At 37.7% G+C, this 24,250-nt stretch overlaps 1 protein-coding gene across 4 annotated transcripts in view; it reads left to right on the forward strand.

Moving 5' to 3' along the window:
* The window catches only part of CFAP54 (cilia and flagella associated protein 54), a 288,803-nt gene that overhangs the window by 209,110 nt on the left and 55,443 nt on the right, over positions 1 to 24,250 (forward strand). For all 4 annotated transcript variants that reach the window (XM_042947439.1, XM_042947441.1, XM_042947440.1 and 1 more), the window contains 5 exons: positions 1,866 to 2,021; positions 3,334 to 3,439; positions 4,363 to 4,456; positions 7,808 to 7,906; positions 8,443 to 8,584. In XM_042947439.1, the coding sequence (XP_042803373.1) occupies positions 1,866 to 2,021; positions 3,334 to 3,439; positions 4,363 to 4,456; positions 7,808 to 7,906; positions 8,443 to 8,584 (597 nt within the window). The remainder of the gene's footprint in view (positions 1 to 1,865; positions 2,022 to 3,333; positions 3,440 to 4,362; positions 4,457 to 7,807; positions 7,907 to 8,442; positions 8,585 to 24,250) is intronic.

Genomic DNA, 24,250 nt, shown 5'->3' on the forward strand with positions numbered 1-24,250 from the left:
GATGTGTCACCACTCTGTGACAATAGTGCCACTGTTTTTTAGACTCACTTGAGGCAGAACAGCTTGCTTTCTGTTATATTATATTAAATACAGACCTAAAAAACAAAACCAAAAGCAGCTTTTCTGTCAAAACAACATCAGTTTCACAACTTCTTTTTCACAGAGTTGATGTTTATTGGAAAAAGGAGCACTTCAATATTATGAAGCATAAAATCATCTGATTTGATGCTTTCTCGACAGTTTTCCTTTATAGGGAGAGTATAGATTCATCGCAAGAATAGAGCCATTTAAACAATTGTTTTTCCTTTGTGAAAGCCTCTGATGGAAAAAGGCATTCTGAGACTTTCATAAAACCAAAAATAAGCATCATGGTTATTTGAGATTATTTTTCCCACTAATGAGTGAACCTCGAGCTTCTTTATGAGATTAAAAAATAGATTATTGATTGCTTACGTAATAGCAGTGAAGAAAGATGCAAGAATGATGCTGGGGAGTGGGGATACAAGAGGGAGCCAGTGATCATCTCTGCCCTCAGACAGCCTGTCATCCTCTTAGGGGGAGAGAGAGAAAACTGTCAGTAATTTCTGTAACAAATCCCTTTATTGTTTCAATAGAAATCCAGAAGACAATGCAAGAGCTTTTATTATATATTAATACTTTATTATATATAACATAGATTTTATATATAGTACATATATGTCAGTGCCCAAATTACTTGAAGATAATTGATAATGTTGTCGTATATGAATAAACAGCTCTAATATAATTTGAAACAATAAATGAGACATATAAAAATGGTAGATGTGTTGAAAAATGAGGTTGCCTTGGACAAAATGCTACTAGCATACCCTTACCTGGGATCTACTCACGATTGGTAATTGTTGGGATTGAAGAGCATGGACTCTGGAGAAAGATTTCTGGTCTTACTCTGGTCTGGTCTTACTCTTGTCATAATTTAGAGTGTGGGCCCTGGAGTCAGACTGCCTGGGTTCTAATCACAGCCCTGCTTCTTACAAGTCACATGACTTTGGGCAAATAAAATAAAAGAAAAGAAAAGAATCACTGTGCCGCTGCTTTGTCCTCTGTAAAGTGTACTAATGACATCCATTCAGAGTTGGGAGGATTACACGAGATAATGCTTAAGTCCTTGGGATGGTACCTGGATTGTAGGAATCACTTAATAAGCCTGAGCTCTTCTTTTTCTCTTTTCTCACTTTTCCCCAGTGCCTCTCATTTTATCCAGCATTCAGAAAATATTTGCTACGTGTCTGTCTGTCTGTCTGTGAGGGCACACAGATTACGTCTAATGCCTCTTCAACAATACAACAGTCCTTCATTATCTTAAATGATGACGGGACCACACAAGAAGTACAGCACGTGGCCCTTATCCAAATGGCTTTGGCATCTAGTTGCAGTGATAAAATATGCATAGCAAGCCAGCACTAATAGAGCTGAATAGAAACAAAATTACTGCCTATTAATATATGCAAACTTTTACTGGGAAAAATATAAAGCTTCATAAGACTTACAGACGTTTTCCTACTAACAACTTCATGTTAGGAACACAGTTGTTCTGTAGAGCATCATGAAATGTTGGAGCTGAAAGAGACCCGAGAGATTATATCCTTCATTTTAAAAATAAGAAAATGTTGAAATTTATCGAAGATAAAGTTTCTAAGTGCTACTGTTCAAGTTCATTGAAATATTTGAATATTGAGTTTAAAAAATATTTCTTAGATGCTAGAAAGTAAAGACTACTAGAGTTCTTAAGCAAACTTATTGTGAGAGAAATCTGGTAACGTGGAGCCTTGTTACAAACGCCGTGTGTTTCATTCTTCCTTCGCCATCCGACTTGTTCCCTTTAGGACATACAGTGGCCAAACAAGTCTACTATACCAGTAAAAAGAAGGATCCCTCGAAGTGGTTACCTGCCCTTCATCTTTTTGAAATGGCACGGAAGCTCTGTAAGGTAGCAGCAGCAGAAGAACATGAGGTAGAGGCAGAAATTCTTTTTCAGAAAGGTAAGATGTACTTGGGGTCAGAACTGTGATAAAGTTTATGGGATGTTTTTTTTTCCTATTAACAATATGCTTCTTGAAAATCTGGTCACTGACTGTAAAAAAAATACATGTTTTATAAAGGGCTTAGTGATGACACATAAGTGGTACCTTTGGCAAACTTATATCAAGAAAGGGGAAAAAGAGTACGACTACTTAGTCTCTTTTATAATTACAATTGACCCTCCTTAAACAAAGTTTTATGTTTGACTCAAAAATGTCAGCATCAGCCATTTAGCTATAAATAATGTTTCTTAAAGAATGCTTGGAAGGCATTTTTTATGCGTGATTTCATTCCTTAGCTAAGCATTTTAGTTAATTTCTATAAAAGATACATACCCACTTAAATAGCTGTAGCACACCTGTAATTATAAGTTATGTACGATATATTTGCATAATTACTGTGGCTACTTTGGGCATGACAAGAGTGACGATGATGGTTGCTATCATTTGTTGATCGTCGACTAGATGCAAGGCCCTATAGTAGTCAGTGTGTAACCTCTCATATTGCCGATTCTTACAACAGTTCTACAGGGTATGCATGGCTAATCCTACTTGACAGATGAGGAAAATGAGGTACAGCCTGGTTAAGAAACCTTCTCTAAGTCAGCAGCTACTAAATGATAGTGCCCAGGCGTGAACCTAACCCTGGGAGGCTCTGTGCCCTGTCCACACACTAAATGAAAACTGAATTCTTTTTATAGCGATTATATGATTTTCCTTCCTTGCCCTTTGGCTACAAAAGTGCCATTCCACTGAACGTTGTGGCTAACCATGGGGTCGAGAGCGGTGTGAACACCGAAGTATTTGCATCATTTGTGATGGTTTTCAAGTGTTTGCTGACTTTTTAGGATTTGGCAGAGATGTTTTCTATGAGATCTGCAATACTAGACAGAGATCCGCAATACTGTATCTGTAATACAAGAGGAAGAGGACATGGATGTAGACAAAGGGAATGGGCCCCACAGGAGGAAAGGGAGGTACAAAGTAAGGAAATATAAAAATAAGATGGTAAGAACATTTGTGTCTGGAAAGCCAAAGGAGGCTTTGACTCAGTGTTGCTAACTAAAGGCAGGATGAACCCGGAGACTCCTGGGAAAAGAAGTAAAAGATCTTGCACTATTGGCTGACCTTACAGCAAAAACAACAGACAGATGGGCAGTAAGGACAGCACATCCAGTTTTCTGAAGTCCCAGCATGAAATATTTATTCTAAAGTTCTAAATGATAGAAAAAGGAAAAACCATTTGTGTACATATTTTTTTTTATTCTTTCAGGCAAAATAGAACGTCAAATATTGATGGAAGAGAAATCTCCAAGTTCACAACTTGAGAGTTTATTTGAAGCTATACAACTAAGCTTGAGAAATGATCAAAACTCGGGGTAAAAAAAATCTTCCCATTATTATAACATATTTTGGCTCAAGTCCCATGCTCTGGTAGTACATTGAACGTTCAAGGCTGGGATGACTGGGAGACCATCTTCCTGTGGCAGGACTAGTTCCCTGGGGTCCATTGTCCACCAGATTTACTGACTTCCTTTCCAAGGTTGTTGCCCTTTGCTCTGACCCAAAGCCTCATTTACAGCAATGGTTGGTGATGGCAGTTATCATGGTGGCATACTGGACTGTGTATTGCTTCTAGTCTTTACTCACATCGATCTCCTATCTGTCCCAGGATTCCAGCAGCTTCCATGGATATGAAATTGTATCTAGAAGGGATTTATGTGGATATTCACTCTGGTCAACAGGGCCAGGGATGGCCAACTTAATTCTATATAAAAATCATCTTAAGATTGAGAATAAGCTGCCATTATTACAACTGTACTGATTTAAATAGCCCCAACTGACAGGTTTGATAGTGAATACACAGACCTCACCCATATCATACAACTGCTTTCTGCATTACTCCATGTCTCTTTCCATTTTCATTAGTATAGGAGGGTAGAAAAAGAGGTCTGATTTTCAAGGTAGGTTCCTTCAGTCCTGATTTTCACTTCTTTAGTGACTTGTGTGCTGGAATATTCTAGAATGGTATGGATGCTGGGCTTCAGAGCAGTCATGCCATGGAGTGTTGCCAGCACAGGACAAGGTAGAATTCTCAACTCTCTTCAAGAGCTTCCAATTTCAGTAGGGAGGAAGGTGCTGCTGTCTCTGCCAATGGTGCTGTGAAAAGAAGGTGTGTATTTGGGACAGATACTGGTTTTGTCTATTTTTACCTTTCATCAGCTCAGAAATTGTGGAAAATGATGCAAAATGATTATGAGTGGTGAAACTATTTAATAAGTACAGTGTTCTATCATTTTAGGTTGATAAGAGACTCCTACTTAGAAATGGCCTTATTTTTTTTACATATGAGGAAGCCAAAAAACAATCTTTCAACACCACCATTAACACTTAAGGTAATAAACTATTTTATTAGAAATCTTAAATTAATTGCCTTTGTTAACTCTGTGCTATTGAAATAATGAGACTGATTTTTATGTATGATTTGGAGAAATTCATTTATTACTTTATAGTCACACTCATGTTTAGATACTTCTTTGAATATTTTTTTGTTTTGTTTTGTTTTTAATATGAAATTTATTGTCAAATTGGTTTCCATACAACACCCAGTGCTCCTCCCAACAAGTTCCCTCCTCAGTGCCCATCACCCACCTCCTCTCCCTCCCACTCCCATCAACCCTCAGTTTATTCTGTTTTTAAGAGTCTCTTATGGTTTGGCTCTCTCACTCTCTAACTTTTTTTTTCCTCCCCTCCCCCATGGTCTTCTGTTAAGTTTCTCAGGATCCACATAAGAGTGAAAACATATAGTATCTGTCTTTCTCTGTATGGCTTATTTCACTTAGCATGACACTCTCCAGTTCTATCCACGTTGCTACAGAAGGCCATATTTCATTCTTTCCCATTGCCAAGTAGTATTCCATTGTGTGTATAAATCACAATTTCTTTATCCATTCATCAGTTGATGGACATTTAGGCTCTTTCCATAATTTGGCTGTTGTTGAGAGTGCTGCTATAAACATTGGGGTACAAGTGCCCCTATGCATCAGCACTCCTGTATCCCTTGGGAAAATTCCTAGCAGTGCTATTGCTGGGTCATAGGGTAGATCTATTTTTAACTTTTTTGAGGAACTTCCACACTGTTTTCCAGAGTGGCTGCACCAGTTTGCATTCCCACCAACAGTACAAGAGGGTTTCCGTTTCTCCACATCCTCGCCAGCATCTATAGTCTCCTGATTTGTTCATTTTAGCCACTCTGACTGGCGTGAGGTGGTATCTCAGTGTAGTTTTGATTTGTATTTCCCTGATGAGGAGTGATGTTGAGCATCTTTTCATGTGCCTGTTGTATATAAGGCTCTGGAAATAAGAGTTCCTGTGGACAGTTTTGCCTGTTAAAATGTAATACATGAAATGTAGGTGTATGTAAATACTCTAAGGTATTAGTATTAATCAGGAAATTGTAGGAAATGGTATATTGGTTAAACGGATGGGCAAGTAAGATGTTCATTACTGATACGGCCTGCTAACAGATCACTTTTTGATAGAGTCACTCATTTATTCATCACATACCTATTGAACATTCACTCTGACCCAGACAGTATTCTGGAAGGTTATTAAGCAGTGATTAAGACAAACTTAGTCCTTGTTCTCATGGAACTAGTTTTCAGTAGAGAGAGAGAGACAATAAACCAGTAAAGGAAAAAAGTAAGAGGAAGGAAGGTTGGGTGGGGGGGGGGGGGGTGGGGAAGAAAGGGAGAGAAAGAAGAGAAGGAAGGGGGGTTGGTTTAGGTAGTAAAATTGGAGATTAGGAAAGAACTTGGGTTGGTGGGATTGTGAATGATGCAGTGGCAAGAGGTGGGATTTACTGGATGAGAAGGGGACCATGCAAATAGTTGCAGGGGCATGCACTTCTAGAGCGGTGCTTCCAAACCAAGGGGCAGAAGCATCTCTGGGGATCCTGTGAAAATGCAGAGTCTGATTCAGTAAGTCAAGGATGGGGTCTGAGATTTGGCATTTCTGCTGGTCTGTGGGCCACATTTCAATTCCAGGGATCTAGACTGAGGGAGATCCTGTGGGCAGGATGTGGGTGCTTTGGAGATATATGAGGCCAGTAACTTTTAATTTTTAATTAATTAATTATTATTATGATTATTATTATTTTGTTTTAGAGAGAGAGACTGAGCAGGGGAGAGGAGCAGAGGGAGAGAGAGAGAGAGTGAGGGAGGGAGGGAGAAAGGAAGAATCTTAAGTAGGCTCCATGCTCAGCATTGTTCTTACATTATAGTTATTTAATGTTATTATGTATTCTTCATTTAATGCCTATTAGTATTCTTTCCAGAATTTAAATAGGTAAATTGCCCAAACTTACAGAGCCAGTAAGCCACAAGGGCTACCCCAAAGCCTAAGTGGCTTCATTACAGCTAATGACTAGGGTTCTCATATTTTGGGAGAGGGCTCTATTGCTTAGATTATCCATAGGTGGCTTCTCCAGGTATCATCTACCTCCAGCCAATCTTAGCACTTGATCTAGGCTAGGCCACATTTACACGTTGTGTTTCCTGCTCTGGCATCAACACTATTCACTGACTTTCTTTTTCCTTGGGAGTCCTGTAGCCAGAAGTAAAACAAAGATATCTTTGTTATTGTTTGTTTTATTCTGCAGTCTTGTTGAAGATCAAGGAATTGGCCAAAATATGAGCATCAAAAAATTAGAACCAAGCAGTCTAATTGAACAGTTTTATCCATATTAGTTAAAAATTAAGAATTAACTATTAATACTTATTTTAGCTATCTTTAAAAATGTAAAACAGGCAGATATTACATTGCCATTGGAGCTTCTTTCTGTTAATTTTTGTAGCATTGACTTTCTTATTTAAAAAATTGAACACACACACACGGTAAAAAAATATCTTCATTCATTGCTATTTTTGCTATTCTATGGAACTTTATGATTACATCATCCTTTAATAGTTCCCTAGTTAGAAAAGTGATAGCGAATACCTATCAGAAACCTTTAAGTAATATTCTTATTTCTGACATTCTCACACAATGTATTCAACTTATAAATCATCTATTAAAATGGCAAATACCATTTTAAGTAAATACTTTCCTTAAAATGCCATTTGTGTTTATTTTATTGTTATTCAAATCCAAGCTCAGTATAAAAAATTAGAAAAGATGAGAAAAATAAGCACCCTTAAGAGCCATAATAACCACTGTTAATAATTTTCTTTGCTTGTGTATACAGGGAATATATGTGTATACATATCTTTTTAAAAATAGGATCGTACTTTGCATACTATTTTGTAACCTCTACTTTTCTGTCTCTAATATATTTGAACATCTTTTCATGTCAATACATCTAATACATACATTATTATTCTTTATTTTTACATTATTCTTCTTTTTTTTTTTAACGTTTTTATTTATTTTTGAGACAGAGAGAGACAGAGCATGAACAGGGGAGGGGCAGAGAGAGAGGGAGACACAGAATCTGAAACAGGCTCCAGGCCCTGAGCTGTCAGTCCAGAGCCCGACGCGGGGCTCGAACTCACGGACAGTGAGATCATGACCTGAGCCGAAGTCGGACGCTTAACCGACCAAGCCACCCAGGCGCCCCTACATTATTATTCTTAATGGCTATATAGTGTTCCACTGAAATGTCATTTTCAGAGGATGAGAAAATTTATCATGCAACTTCATGGTATCTTTATCTATCTTTATTATAACATATGTGCTATATTTTTTAGACTCCTACCAGAAGGCATAGTTCTATTAAAGAACCAACAGTAAATCGATTTGAAATGTACAGTTCACTGGCCTGGACTGTGATAAGAGCTGCTGCCCAGGTTGGTGTGATTTTTATTTAAGCTTCCTTTTAACTGGCCTGTCTGTATCCTCTACCTACTAGTTGTTAAGACAGCATAATGTATCTAGACAAGAGAAAGGAAAATTCACATTCTTTAGGATTTATGCCGATGATCTTTCTTTGGGAAGATTAGGAATGCTCCTTAAGTATGTTGTGTTTTTAATCTTTATTAGGCAGACCTGTCTTTGTTTGTTTTGGCTTTTCTTTAATGAAAGTATTGGCAGATACATATGTGCACATTTTGACATTTTGGCAAATATCTTTCAGAGCTAGGTGAGATAGCCTATTTAAAGTGACTCATGCATTAATTAAATTGTCAACAATAATGATTTGTTTGACAATGATATATACTACATGTTGGGCATCACATGTTGTTTTCCAGATTGTCTTTATTTTTTCTTCCAATGTATATTGAATATGATTTTATGAATTCACTTTTTCACACTATGGGCCTAATGGATAATCTATGAATCGGAAAGCTTACATTTATGAATTCTAATTCTGCATTAATTTTAGGTCAGTGAAGCTGTGCTAGCAGTTAACCTACTTATTGGAAAGAAGAATGCTAGAACTGATAAAGTCAGCCAAGGGGCCTTACCAAATATCCCCGAATTTGCCACTGTGGATCTTTTGTCTTCATATACAGATTATTTGCTTGGTATGTTTGAAATGTCTAGGCATTTTATAAAAACCTGATACATGTAATGCATAATCAAGTTGCAAAGGTTTAATCATGGTGATTTGTTGGGTTTTAGCTTAGAGAGTATCATGGCAGGAGGAACCTCAGAAAGACAGGGGCTCTGCAGCCTAGCTGCCAAAACAAAGGGGCATCACTTCATTGTATGTACGTCTGTGTTACTCAAACAGCTGTTGCATTTCAGATGCAGGACTCTGTGAAAAATGGTATTTCCTTCTGTCTATTTTCCAGTTCACACATGTCAAATGAGGCCTTTTGGAAATATTTACTTGTGGATCCTTTCCTGATCCCCTAAAATGTGTGCTCACCCTCATACTCTCATGTAGTTCTCTGTTCTTTTTCTTAGTTATTTTATATTTGTGTGTGTACGTGTGCATGTATGGGTGTGCACATGTGCACATGGGTATACATGTTTGAACTCTTTCTCTCATTAAGCTATCATCAGCTTCCTGAGGATAGGGACTTTATTTGATTTGCTGCCCTAACTGCAGAAAATCACACATTACTTGCACATGACAGGCATTTGTAATTGTTTATTTTTTTTTTCATTTTTTTGTTTGTTTTTTTTTGAGAGAGAGAGAGAGAGAGGGCACAAGTGGGAGAGAGGCAGAGAGAGAGGGAGACACAGAATCTGAAGCAGGCTGCAGGCTCTGAGCTGTCAGCACAGAGCCCAATGTGGGGCTAGAACCCATGAACTGTGGTATCATGACCTGAGCTGAAATTGGAGGCTTAACTGACTGAACCACCCAGGCGCCCCTCGTAATTGTTGAATGAATTAATGAATGAGAGGTTAGAATTTAAACTTGATCTCACTATTATTTGTTTTTTCTATTTTACGGCTCCTTTGTTAGCTAGCAAACTGTCATATAAACCTCTAAGTCAGATCAGCAGTAATATATTTAAGATTCATTTATGTGTTTGTCCATTCATTCATTTGAAAAATAGTTATTGAGATTGAGTGCTTCTTGTATGCTGAACACTTGGATGGTTCAAAGGCATAAGGTGCTGGAGTCTTACTTCCAGGCTGACATTTCAGTAACAACAATAACTAATTTTCCTTGGCACTAGGTGAGCATTGAGCCAAATGGGGTGAAGAGTGCTACTTTAACCTGGTGAGGGTAGGAGTGTTCTTCCTAAAGCCGCTGAAAACACATCTGTAGGCAGCAGCTTACTCTGCTGAAGTGTTAAGTCAACTTTAGCCAAAGGATTGGTGTCTAAAACCATCCCTTTCCTTGGCTTTCTTCCTTTCCAACCCAAAAATGTATTGCCTGAGGTTAAACCATTAGATAAACTTTGTATGCCAAGTTGTGGTTTTCCTATTTTATTGCTTTGATGTCTGGTGGGATTTTGTTTCATCGGTTTCATCTAAAATGCTGTATTAAGCAGTTATTACCAAAATTATGCTGTGTATCAAACAACCCTAGGACTTAGTGGCAATGAGAATTCATCCTTTGACTTGGTCTGGTCCATGTACATTTGTTATGAAGCCCAGGCTGAGGAGGCAGTGGCTGTTTGGAGCATGCTCTTCTCACGGCGTACAGCGGAGCAAAGGGGCCAAGCTCTATCACAGAAGTACACTCAAGGTCTCTCTTCACACCGCATCTCACTGGCCATGGCAAATCATATGGCCAAATCCAACATCAGTGAGGAAGGGGAATCCACTGTGCCAGGCGAGGAAGGGAGAGGGGCACGAATGTTTGCCGAATGATAATCCAAACTATCTTATGTGACAAGTCCAGTCTGTGGCTGCCAGCTACCTGAGAGGAATTCTGAACCCCTGTATGGAAATACAGGAAAAGGTGTTGCAGTGATCCGTTAATGATGTCACCCATGGGCACATGCAGTGAGGAGCCGCATCCCGGATCCAAATGATCTGAGTTGATCAGTTGAGCAGGTGGTCTTCATCTTAGCTGTGCTTACTGCTAGAATGTGTGATTTCTTTGCCCTTCTCAGTGATTTTCATGGTATATTCCAATTTTCAGTTTCTGTTTTGTACCATTAGCACCCTTTTACTGTTTTACAAAAATAGTAATTTGAAATGACTAAATTTTGAAGTCCCATCTATTTTGCATTTTGCCTTGCCTTAAGGGTAATAGTTTTGCCCTCCAGTATTTTCCTAGCAGACTGATAATTAATTCATGCTGATGATTTCCCTCACTTCAGTATTTGGGTTGGAAGGAGGTACTGAATCCCCTCCTGACTGCTACAAATACCCAGACGGCAAGGAAGTTTATATTATAATGAATTGCTAATGGGCAACAGCAACAAATAAAACTTGTTTGATTTTCCTTGCATTAGCATAAATTAGCATCCAGGAGAAAACGTCCTCAGTAATCTCACCTTTGCTAGCATTGATGTGTACTCAAGGTGGTGACCAATAGTCATGGTTTTTGTGTGTGGAACACTGCACCAGATATTTGTGTCCAAAAGGAAGGAGGAGTCATAGAAAACCAAGAAAGTGAGTCTTTCCTTCCATGAGGTTCCAGTCATTGACAGTCAGAACAGAGATACACTTTGGAATTATATAGATATGTCTCTTAAGAGGTCCATATTAATGGAAGCAAATTAGGCTGAAGCTGGACGACAGACAGGATGGGCATATTAGTTAATTGGAAACATTTTTTTTTTTTCTGGAACAAGTATATTGTGGGGCAGGTATAAAAAAACACATTTTCTCAACACAGCAATTGGCAATCAGAGAAGCATGATGACAGAATAGACTATTCATGTGTATGTGAACCATAATAGGTCAGCATGTGTACCAGAGAGCTACTGTATGACGTCTGAAGAATAAGAAGATACCAGAGTGATTCAGCTGATCCAATTTATAGAGGTTTTCTCTACATTGTCTTATAGGAATAGAGACCCTGAGATGATGATACTGGCAATATAAGATCATATTTAGTTTCAATGCAAAAAAAACCACACACACACATTTATTAGATGCCTACTTTGGGCCTAGTTGTATTTAAATATACTTATCTTTTTTTGTCTTGATTTTCTTGTGGCTTTAGGAAAAATTTCAGCTGGGATAAAAATTGTTAAATTCTGTAAGACAGTTTGAATTAAAAGTACAATTTAAGGCTAGTGGTCCTGGATTCAGCTTCTCACAACCAAATGCACTTGGTCTATAGAAAATATAAATGTTTGTCTTGCGAAAACTAATGGCAGTGAACCTATTGTCAGAACACACAAAGAGAACTGTGAACGAAGACTTAGGATCACAGCTGACCTTTAATATAGGCTCTGCCTGTTGAAACAGAGAAAAGCTTTCAGCCTGAAAAAATAGGATTTGTTCTTTCCTTACTGCCTTGGGCCTGGTCCAGAAACATGGGGTCAATACCAACTAAAAACTGAGATGCCATTCCTCTGCTAGTATCTTGATTTCTTGTATTCCTCTGAGACACAATACTCCATAGGTGGGGACCTAGGGAAACACATTACATCCTCAAATCCCAAAGTATTACACTACTTACAGATTAGAATGGAGAAAAATCATTTATGCTAATAGCAGTGATGTGTGTGTGTGTGTGTGTGTGTGTGTGCACATGCGTGTGTGTACCTGCTATGTATCAGTTCATAGTATTAGCAGTTGAGACAATTGGAGCATGATGAGAACCATCCTCAGTGAAGCAGAGCTGTCCTGGTCCAACACCTGCAAGCTTCTAGAAATGTCATTCAGAGCTCTATACTTTGATCACTTAAATCTGAGAAGGAACCGTCTCATGACCAAGAGCAGAGCACATATTCTCCACCCTCTATTATCAGACTCTAGGTGTGAAGACATTCTTTATTCTAGACAGAGTCAACAATGAAAAATAGGAAGCAACAGAAGGCACCCGTAAGGAAACATTGCCAGGCAAGCACAATGAAATGCTCTCTTGAAGACTCAGAGGAAGACTGACACTTCAGGGAGCCAAAAGAAATGTAACAAGATCCTTTAAAACCTTCAGCAGGGCCCGGTCAAAGACTGACACAAGAACAGAAAGCCATATGCAGCGAATGCTAGATAACAGTGGGACCAGTGTGTCCTGATGCCATACTCTAGTGCTTTATGTGATTTCATCTGTCCTTGACGAAAATCCCATGGCAGTGTCATATATATTAAACGAAGAAAGGTCCTCAGAGAGGTTATGTAACCAGGATAATTTCTACTGCTGATGCAAATCCTGATCTATCCGGTTCTAAAAGCTGTGCCCTTGATCACTGTGTTGGGTGTGATAAGAAAGTATTACCAGGAAATCTAAGTGCAGAATGAATGCATCACCCTTTCGGATTGAGCTGACATGAAAGATGCTTTTTCCCTCCCCAATCCAAACATGTAACACAAGGTTGGATAAAACAGAACTGAAATTGTTTTAACTTACAGCTGAGCATGAAGTCAGGAAAGGGAAATCTCAAGTTACCAAAGTAAATTGAGTGATTCTAAGCAAGAGCTGAAGGTGAGGATGCCATTGGCGAGGGCACTGCTAGGGCTGGGACTTGGATGCCAGGACAAAGAGGGGGTCTGGAAGGAGGGCCCTGTGGGTAGGGAAGGTCAGAACCCTGCTAACTGCTTAGAATTGAGCTTCAGAGTGGGCTTGTCAAATTGAGGACTAGAAACACATTGCCCACCGGCTTGAGTAGATGCAGAGAAACGTGCCAAATTGCCCGGTCAGGGCCAAAAATGAGTCACTTGGGAGAAGTCAGAACCCCACCTGAGATTGTAAGGTTGGAATTCTCACCACCTGAAAGTTGCAGGGAAATGAGCATAAATACTTGCCCAGAGCCAGTGAAACCCATGCAGCTCTGGCTGAAGCTGGAGAGAAACCGTTGCAAAGGGATCCACCTCTCACAAAAGTTCTTCTGAAAATAAATGTATATTGCAGGTTATACCTGGAAAAATTCTGACATCACTTTTGGATTATAAAGACAAAGAAAGTAATTGTGAACATTCAGTCAGGAAAAGTGGACTTTCTGTAAAGAAAGAAGAGTTGAACTGGCCTTAATTTTCTCCTGTGACATTAAAGACCAGACGACATTGCTCAAATATATACAGAGGCTCTTTTAGTTTAGTTCAATTTTTTACATAGGTGATTTGTTCTCAAGAATCAAAACTCAAGGGGCGCCTGGGTGGCGTAGTCGGTTAAGCGTCCGACTTCAGCTCAGGTCACGATCTCGTGGTCCGTGAGTTCGAGTCCCACGTCGGGCTCTGGGCTGATGGCTCAGGGCCTGGAGCCTGCTTCCGATTCTGTGTCTCCTTCTCTCTCTGCCCCTCCCCCCTTCATGCTCTGTCTCTTTCTGTCTCAAAAATAAATAAAAACGTTAAAAAAAAAAAAAGAATCAAAACTCAAAAGACCTCAAAGGGCATGGAGAGAAAAGTCTCCCTTCTGTCTTCTCTACAAATGACTGACTTGTCCCTAGAGACAATTGATGTTGTCATTGTATTCCTGCTCTAACCAACAACTACAATTTATGGTTTAACACAACACAAGGTCTGTCTTCCAGTTCAGGAGGTCAGAAGTCTAAAATGGGTCTCACTGGGCTAACAAAATTAAGGTGTCAGCGGAGTACTTTAGGGGAGGCGTTAGGTGAGAATCTCTTTCCTTGTGTTTTCCAGGGGCTTGTGGCCCCTCCCTACATCTTCCAATCTCTCTGACTCTGACATACTCTGTCTCTCTCTCTTGTTTCCCTTTTCTACATATAAGGGCGTCTAGGATTACACTGGGACTACATGGATGACCTAGGAAAACTCCCCCTCTGAAGGTCAGCTGATAAGCAATCTTAATTCTATCTGCAGCCATATTTCTCCTTTGCCCTGTAACCTAACATATTCAGAGGTTCTGGGGATGAGTACACAGACATCTTTTGGGAACCTTTATTCTGCTACCACAATCAGTTTTCTAGGTTCTGTACCAGAGGTATACATGCTTATGCAAACTGCTGAGGTGCCACTGGAGAGGATAGAATCCACTCCAATTTATTTAAGCGGAAGGAGATTTATTAAGACTTCCAAAATCCCTGCGAGGACCGAAGAAACAAATTCTAGGCTGAACATCCTGACTAAGCGACACAAAGCTAGGCCACCAAGGGAACTGGAGGTTTTTGTTTTGTTGTAAATAAGTGTCTTAGTCTGTTAACACCGCTATAACAAAATACCACAGACTGGCTAGCTTATAAACAACAGAAATGTACTTCTCACAGGTGTGGGAGCTGGAAGTCCAAGATCAGGTTCCGTACCTAGTGAGGGCCCGCTTTCTGGTATCTAGATGGTGACTTCTCATGTGATAGAAGGGGCTAGGGATCTCTCTGGAGCCTCTCAGTACTCATCCCATTCAGGAGGGCTCTAATGTCATGAGCTCAGCACCTCCCAAAGGCCTCACCTTCTAATATCATACTGGGGATTAGCATTTCAACATATTTGGGAGGAGACACAAACATTCAGACCAGAGAGTAAAGGCAGCTGTAGAATCAGGAATCTGCCTGCAAAGGAAGGAGGCTCTGCTCTGGCTGCAGCCTCAAGAGCCACGTGGCCTCTGCCAGAACCCACACCAGCAAGAGAGGTGCCTCGAATCCTGTCTCCTGCACCACCTAGCACAGTGCCAATTTCAACTTCTACGTGAATGCGTGGAATTCATGACACCTAAGTCCCATGCAGGGCCCTTGCTGCAAGGAAATCTCGCAACCGTGATTTTTATCTTTGTAACTTCAATATAGGCAGGCACATTCAGGGATTAGGATGGATGTTGCATGAACCAATATGGCTGCACACACCAATACATTGATATGTTTTTCCCTAAACCAATACAATTAATAGCATAAATATTAGTGCACACAATTACTTTCCTTGCTCTTTTTTCCTTCCACTTAATATAAGTGTATCTATTGGCAAATTTTTCAAATCCATACAGTGTCTTTTTATCATTGCATAATAACCCTCTATAAATTGCATTATAGTTAAATTAGTCTCCTTTTGATAGATTTTTTTTAGGTTGTTTCTACTCTTTTGCTATTACATACAACTCTACTATAGGTAACCTTGTATGTGTGTATATATGTGTGCCTTATATACGTATCTATTGACCCAATAGATATAGTGTATCTATTGACCCAATAGATACGATGTGTCTGTTGACCCAATAGCTATACTAGCCTATGTACAAAAGTTTACATATATATGATATATATGTATATCTATGAATACACACAGGTACACACACATGTACACTTTATCTATGAATACACACACAAACAGACACATGTATAATTTTAAGAAGATTTCATTTTAATTTACACATCTCTTGCTAGGACTAAGCTTAATCGTCTTTTGTGTGAACTCTCTGCCCATAATCTTTGTCAGTTTTTCTTGAGGTGTTTTTTTTTTTTTCATTTCTTTAAGTATCTGTAAAAGCTCTTCCCCCTGCCTTTTATAGAAATCAGTCCTTTAATTTGCAAATATATTTTTCCAATTATCAATTGGAATTGGAATTCCAATTATCCAATTTTTTTTGGTGGTGGTTCTATACCATAAAGAAATGTTCTATTTCAAAATAGTATAAATTATTAATCTTTAAAAAAATGTTTAAATGTTTTTATTTATTTTTGAAAGAGAGATAGACAGACAGACTGAGTAGGAGTGAGGAGGGGCAGAGAGGGAGACACAGAACCTGAAGCAGGCTCCAGGCTCCGCGCTGTCAGCACAGAACCTGATGTGGGGCCCTAACGTGAACTGTGAGATCATGACCTGAGCCGAAGTCAGATGCTCAACCGACTGGGCCACCCGGGCTACATTATTAATCTTTTCTTTGATAACTTCTGGATTTATATCAGAAAGATCTAGTCCCTACTCTAAGACTATAAGTGTGTTCTCCCACAGACTTTTAATAATTTATGGAAACCTATTTGGAATACGTAAAAAATGACAAATGGATACACATTTAGTTTTTCCAGATGGCTGCCTTATTTCTGTACTTTTTATTCATTTCCTGTTGCTCTGTTCTATTCAGGCTTCAACACCACACTGTTTTAATTATCATAGCCTTATATTTAATATCTATTAGGATGAGTCTCCACTCACTAATCTTTCTTATCGAAATTGTTTGTCTTTTATGACTTTTATTTTTTTAACTTTGGAAGCAGCTTGCCTAGTTAAAAAAGTTCTCTTGTGTTTTTATGAGCTGCATTACATTTAGGTATTAACTTAGGAATAACTTACATTTCTATGTTATCGAGTCATCTTAACCAAGAATATTACATGTCCTATATTTTTTACTTTAAGTCTTTTTGTTTTTTAGTCCCTTAGGAGTACTTTAACATTTTCTTCCAATAGATCTTGTATGTTTCTTGTTAGGTTTATTTCTAAATAGTTAAACTTTTTATTGGCACTGTAAAATTTTTTCATTGAATTTCTACTGATTGTTGTTTTTGTGTATGGAGGCTATTGATGACTCTCTATTACTTTATTATCTTCCAATTGTTTTTTCCACTTGATTTTTCGTAAACAAAGTCTGGGTCAGTACACGTTTTCTGTAAAGGGACTGATAGTAAATATTTTAGGCTTTGTCATCTCTGTTGCAAGCAGTCAGCTCTCCTACCGTGATGTGAAAGGCACCACAGGCAGGATGTAAACGAATGGACGTGGCTGTGTTCCACTGACACTTAGTTATGGACACTGATGTTTGAATTTCATAAAACTTTGACATGTCACAAAATATTCTTCTTCTGCCTTTTTTCAGCCACTTAAAAGTATGAAAACCATTCTTAGCTCATGGGCCATACATTAACATGGATAGGCCTGATTTGGCCCATGAACTATAGTTTGACAACCCCTGGAAAAGGTGAATAGAAGTCTCTTACTATTACTATCATTTTATCTCTTGTCTTATAGCTATAGTATTTTTTTTAATTGTTGCAACTGTGACTTAAGGTATGAATATTCTATTTAAATTATATATATATAAAGTTTATTTATTTCTTTTGAGAGTGAGAACACAAGCAGGGGAGGAACAGAGAGCGAGGGAGAGAGAGAATCCCAAGCAGGCTCTGCACTGTTAGCACACAGCCTGATACGGGGCTTCAACTCACAAACTTCAAGATTGTGACCTGAGCAGAAACCAAGAATTGGATGCCTAACTGACTGAGCTACCTTTATGTGGATTAGACTGAGCTACCTCATATCTTTATTGTGAATTAGACCCTGTAACATTATAAAGGCTCCACTTTTGTTGCACTTGGTGCTTTTTGGCCAGAATGCTAGCTTATCTGATAGTAGGTTCACAAATATTCCTTTCGTTTGTTTGTTTACATTTTTCTAGGACACATTTGCCCATTCTTTTATTTTCAACCTTTCTCAATAATCTTATTTTAAATATGCCTCTTAAATAGAACACAGAATTGGGTTTTCTTTGTTTTAAAACTTGATAGTTGGTTTTTTTTAGCAATAGGCAACTGGCTAAACAATTTTAACTAATTGACATGAAAGGTAACTTTGGCATTATTTTGTATCATTTTACAAGATGTATGTAATAAATTAGGAAAAAAACAATAAAATAAAGTTGTAATTTCAGGAAAAAAAAACAATAAACTATTAGCAAAGTTATTTAGGAAAATTACAGTAAAAAAAGAACCCCACAAATGATAAATGATAAGACAAAAGTAATCACTGATATGGAGAAATTAAATTATTAGAGTTTTTTTGTTTAGCTCTAAGCAAATAAATTTGAAAAACTTTGTAAAATATATAATTTTGGAGAAAAATGTAATTTACTTCAAATTTCCTTCAAATTACATTATATAACAATTAGGCAAATCTATTATTATAGAAGAAATAAAGTTACATTAGAAATTAAGACTGACAGGGATATATAATCTTTATGTAGTAATTAGCAATATGTAACAACCCCTTTTGGGAATTAATCAGGCAAAAGCTGTTAAAATTGTAAACACCACCTTTGACCCACTAATCTCAATTTGGGAATCTATAGAAATAAAAATCTTTGTGTTATATGAACAAAAAAAAAAAGAAATTAAGACTGAAAAATTAAAGTTTATTGATTATTTTTCTATTTTTATTTTTTTAATATATGAAATTTATTGTCAAATTGGTTTCCATACAACACCCAGTGCTCATCCCAAAAGATGCCCTCTTCAATACCCATCATATTGATTAATTTTAAAAGAACAGTAATAAATCCTTTGCAAGTTAGCATAAAGAACACTAAAAATCTCTTTAGTGTCTGGGATAATAAAAGATAGCTAGACTCTTATACCTACTTCTGCAGTCAGTCTGTTATAGGATAATATTTTGGTTGAAATACGTGAAGAAAATCTAGCCTCACACAGATATGTAGACAGAAAATGGAGAATTATTTTAGGAGCCTTTTCAGATAATTGTGGATATTCTTCTTTGGTCCCAAACCAACCCTGGGTAAGTGGTAGTTTCTTAAAGGTTAGTTCCGATGTAGACTCTGAAGCAGCATCACTGAACTTTTTGTACCCTGTTACATTAAAACACATTAGTCTTTCAGCTTGAATGGATCTTTTACTCAGGTATGATTTTGTTACATCGTGTATTAGACACTTGGAAAATAGTGACTCCTGGGTTATGTAGAACTTCCAAATGTTGGTGCAATTCACTGGACAATTTTTAAAAATCAAAATTTTAAAGTATCACTGCCATTCGTATCAGAAAAGTCTAAGCACTGGGAAGCCCCTGGTGGCATATACAAATTTTCCAAAACTCTCTGTTTTTACTGAAAATTTTGAATTTTATCATTGGCAGCAAATACTGTCAGTTGTTTTCCTTGAAGACCTACTACTTTTATTTGTGAGAAAGCGTTTGCCACATACTTAAGTCTGAAAGCAGTTTGTCTCCTCAGTTGTTCAGTGGGTGGGCTGCAGGGGTAGGGGGTGGAGCAGTGCATTCCGTTTGCAACTTAATCACAGAAGTGCTTTTCCTCAAGACAGCCATTGCACTTCAGTATGAAGCAGAAATATTTGATGTGTGTTTCCCATGTTATCACACAGAATGTGAAAAAGATGGGTACTCGGGGTCAGTAGTTAATAACATTAATTTTACTGCTTTATCAGGGATATTCTTAAGTGAAACTGGCACTTTAATTAACTTGTTCATTTTACAATGAGTGCGTGGCAATGAAAAATGCAAGAATTACTAGTACGTTTGGTGTCACTGCCTTCCTAGGTTCGTGCTAAGGCACCGCCGTTTTATTTACTGTTGCTTTTGCACCGTCAGTGCAAACATCAACACGGTTATTCTAGGATAAACCACTGGATTCAGAAAGACTATTCAACACGGCACATTTCACTTGCATTACTGCTCATCATTCACATAGAAGGAGATCTTTGAACAGTGGGTGCCGATGCTGTCAAATAGAACCAAAACTACATGTCCAACAATGTCTGTAGATTTGAGCATGTGCAAGGCAAAAGTACAACTGTGCAGAGGAGCTGTTAATAGAGTCTTCATGTTTGCAGCTACATCTATTTTTATTTATTTATTTGTTTGTTTGTTTATTTATTTTGAGAGAGAACGAGAGGGGAGCAGAGGGGTAGAGAGAATCTTAAGCAGGCTCTATGCTCAGCATGGGGCCCGATGCAGGGCTCCGTCTCACAACCATGAGTTCATGACCTCAGCCCAAATCAAGAGTCAGATGCTTAACCGAATGAGTCACCCAGGAGCCCACGCAGCTATATCTTTAATTCAACAAGTTATTTTATTATTGGAAAGTGCTAGAATTTGTTTACTGACTTTTCAACCAGTGGAGATTGTTGCAAACAGGACGTTTTGGTTTTAGACTTCAGGACATGTATTCAACTGTGGCAACTTATTAGTCTGTAGGCTTTGGGTGCATTTCTGTAGCCAGCACAATATGATAACCTACTCTATATGATGCTTCACTGATTTTTTCATTTGTAGTTTGAAAAGCTATAACAAAGAATTTTTTTGACTTTTAAAGAGCTTACCACATACACGTTCAAAGTTTTGTTCCTTTTTCTTTAAACTGTGAACCATGGGTCTTAACATGCCTCAACTTAGCAGGCACCGTAATACTGTTTTAAAAATGTGCACCTCACTATCAAGAAGCATGCATTGCTATTTCTTTCTGAGATTTATATCTCGGTGTTATCCTCTGTCTCCATTGCATCCTCTACTTGGTGACAGCTACTTTGGGCATGATTCCATACAACTTGTGGTTTCGGGTTTTAGCTCTTCCCTGATTTACTGAAAATAGAATCTGTGTTTTTGTTACCTGTGTTTTGTGTTGTTTGGGATGATTTCCAGGAGAAGGATACATGCCAATAGTATAAGGACACATTTGCTGGAAGTCACCACAAAATTATTTTATTGTATTATAACATAAATATGGAAAATGACACAAATCATGAAGATACAACTTGATTCAACATCCTAAAGGAAATACCTATACAACCATCATGGGTCAAAAATAGAACAAATCCAATAATCCAGAAGTCTACATCATCCCCCCTACCATTGCCTACCAACCCTCTTTTTTTCCAGCTTTATTGAGATATAATTGACATGTAACATTGTGTAAGTTTAATGTATACCATGTAATGATTTATATATGTACACATTATGGATGATTACCACAGTAAGGTTAACACATCTTAACCTTCCTGCTTTCTAATTTATAACAGATGGATTAGTTTTGCCAGCTTTTGATTTTGTGTAAGTGAAATTATATAGTCTATATTCTTCTGTATCTGTCTTCTTTTGTTCAACACTATATTTGTGTAGTTCATTCTTGATGGACATAATAACAATTCATTATCCATTCTACTGTTGATAAACATTTGGGGGTTATCATGAACAATGCTTCCATGAATATGCTTGTACATTACATTTTTGTGCACAAAGCACACATTTAAAAATTTTCTTAATTAATTAATTAATTAAATTTAGTTTGTTTATTTTTGAGAGAGAGAATGAGAGACAAAGTGCAAGCAGGGGAGGGGCAGAGAGAGAGGGAGACACAGAATCCAAAGCAGGCTCCAGGCTCTGAGCTGTCTGCACAGAGCCCAATATGGGGCTCAAACTCATGAACTGCGAGATCATGACCAGAGCCAGTCAGGCACTTAACTGACTGAACCAGCCAGGCATCCCTGTACACATTTTTATGCATATACCAAGGAGTAGAATTGCTGGTTAATAGATATGTATTTTTTCAACTTTAGTGAATACTACCAAGAAGTTTCCCAAAGGGGTTTGAATTTGAAGTTTACCCTGATGACTACAATTGTAGGGCACTATTATATATAGTATTGGCTTTTGCTTAGTCTTTTTGGGAACTCCTTATTCAAGAATAATGCCCAGTTTCCGTGCGGGTTTTCGGTCTTTCTTTTTAGAAATATGGAGAGATTCTGGATATGACCATTTTATAGATTATATGTATTGCAAATATCTTTTACCCCTCCTGTGTTTTGCCTTTTCATTCTGCTAGTGGTATCTTTTGATTATACAAAGTTCATAATTTTAATGTTGTCCAATTTATAAATGTTTTCTTTAATGGTTTCTACTTTATGTGTTCAGTTTTAGAAATCTTTTTATTTGCAAAAATTATAAAGATACCCTCCTATCTTAACCATCTTTTTTTAAATTTACTTTTCACATATAGATCTGTAATTCACCTAGAATCTATTCTTGTGTATGGTGTGAGGCCAAAGTCAAGATTAATTTTTTTTCCATGTGATATACAATTAACCCGGAATCATGTATTGAGGAGACAAACCTTCTTCATGACATTGCTGCATCACATCTGTTGTAAATCAAGCGCCCAAATATGTGGAGTGAGAGAGAAAGGGAGAGGGAAAGGCAGAAAGAGAGCAAGTTGAGAGAATCAGTATGTTCTTATATTTATTTCATCAAAGAAATAAATATAAGAATATTTTGCAAGACCAAAAGGAGAGATGAGGGTTCACACCAAAAAGGCGTTCTATGTTCCAAAAGCAGTGTGAATGAAAAGATCTAGGCCTAGATGCAAAATGAAATTTTAAATCACCACAAATAATGAGGAGTTTATTAAAAACATTACAGAATAGGGAAGATGGTCAAATACAGAGTAATAAACATCTGACTAGCATCGGGCTTTGCACCAGCAATGACAGATACTAGAAAGCAGTAGAACAAAGCCTTTATAGATTTTAGGAAAAATTAGCTGGATAGTCAGTCAAGCATGAGGGCCTTATAAGGACTCAAATGGTAGGCACCCCTCTTTTGGGGAACTTTTTAAAAGTAAGTTACTAGCAAGTGTACCTTAGCACACAAGGTTGCAAACAAAAAAGTTTATGTGAGATAGAAACAAAAGAAGGAAGGAAGGCAGGAAAGAAGGAAGGAAATGGGATTAGAGAAAGGTTTACATAGTACTTCAAAAGTACTGAGAATATTGTTTGATAAACTGGGTGGTAAGTACATGGGGGTTCATCTTATTATTTAAGAAAACATACATAGACCATTAACCATAAAAAATTCTATTCATCTTTCCTCCCTTCCTTCCCAGAGGCAACCACAACCCTAATAAAATACTAATATATGTATCTGTGTGTGTGTGTGTGTGTGTGTGTGTGTGTGTGTGTGTGTGTACATAAATAATACAAAATATTTCATTGGGTTTTTTTCAAATGTATGCACATGGTAGTATACTCTATGTATCACCTGCTTGTTAACTTGGTATACATTGTGAAGATCAATCCAGGAGCACCCTTATCATGCCCATTTTAAAGATGAGAAGATTAAAACCCAGGAAGTCAAAAACCCAGAGAGACCTAAGGAACAGAGAGGGTCAAATCACACAGTAGTGAGAAGTACATCTGGAACTTGAACTGAGATACTACATGATACTTTCTGCTTTATCAATCTAATTAATTCATTTTACATGCCATCAAATGAATAGACTTCTGTTTATTTTTCCAAATTTCCATTTTTTTGATATTACAACAATGTTGTCATAAATGTCTTACACAAGAGTCCTCGTACACTTACATGAGTATCCGCATTGTCAGTTGTATTAGATCCTGCCAAACTGCTTTCCCAAGAAGTTGCCCTCGCAAGTAGTATATAAGAATTCTGGTTTCCTCACACCGTTATCAATATTTATTATTTCAGATTTTAATATCTATCAACTACCGAGGGAGAGATGGGAAATGGTATTTCACTTTAATTTGCATTTTTCTGATTTTTAGTGATGTTAAAATTTTGGCTATTTGAGTCTCCTTTTCTAGGAGTTGACTGTTGAAATTCTTTGCCCATTTTTCTGTTGGACTCTTTGATTTTTTTTAAATTGATTGGTGCAAGGTGCTATACATATTTGAGAAAAAAACAGATCATTTTTAAAATGTTTATTTATTTATTTTGGGAGAGAGAGAGAGAGAAACTGTGTGTGTGTGTGTGTGTGTGTGTGTGTGTGTGTGTGTGCGTGTACATGCATGCACGTGCCACATAGGGGCAGCGAGAGAGGGAGAGAGAAAAAAGAATCCCAAGCAGGCTCTGCATTGTCAGCTGAGAGTCTAAAGAGGGCTCGATCTCATGAACTATGATATCATGACCTGAACCAAAATCAAGAGTGGGACACTTAACTGACTGAGCCACTCAGGTGTCCCAAGAAAAACAAT

Source organism: Panthera leo, chromosome B4 (genome assembly GCF_018350215.1).
Source record: "Panthera leo isolate Ple1 chromosome B4, P.leo_Ple1_pat1.1, whole genome shotgun sequence".
Classification (NCBI taxonomy): domain Eukaryota; kingdom Metazoa; phylum Chordata; class Mammalia; order Carnivora; family Felidae; genus Panthera; species Panthera leo.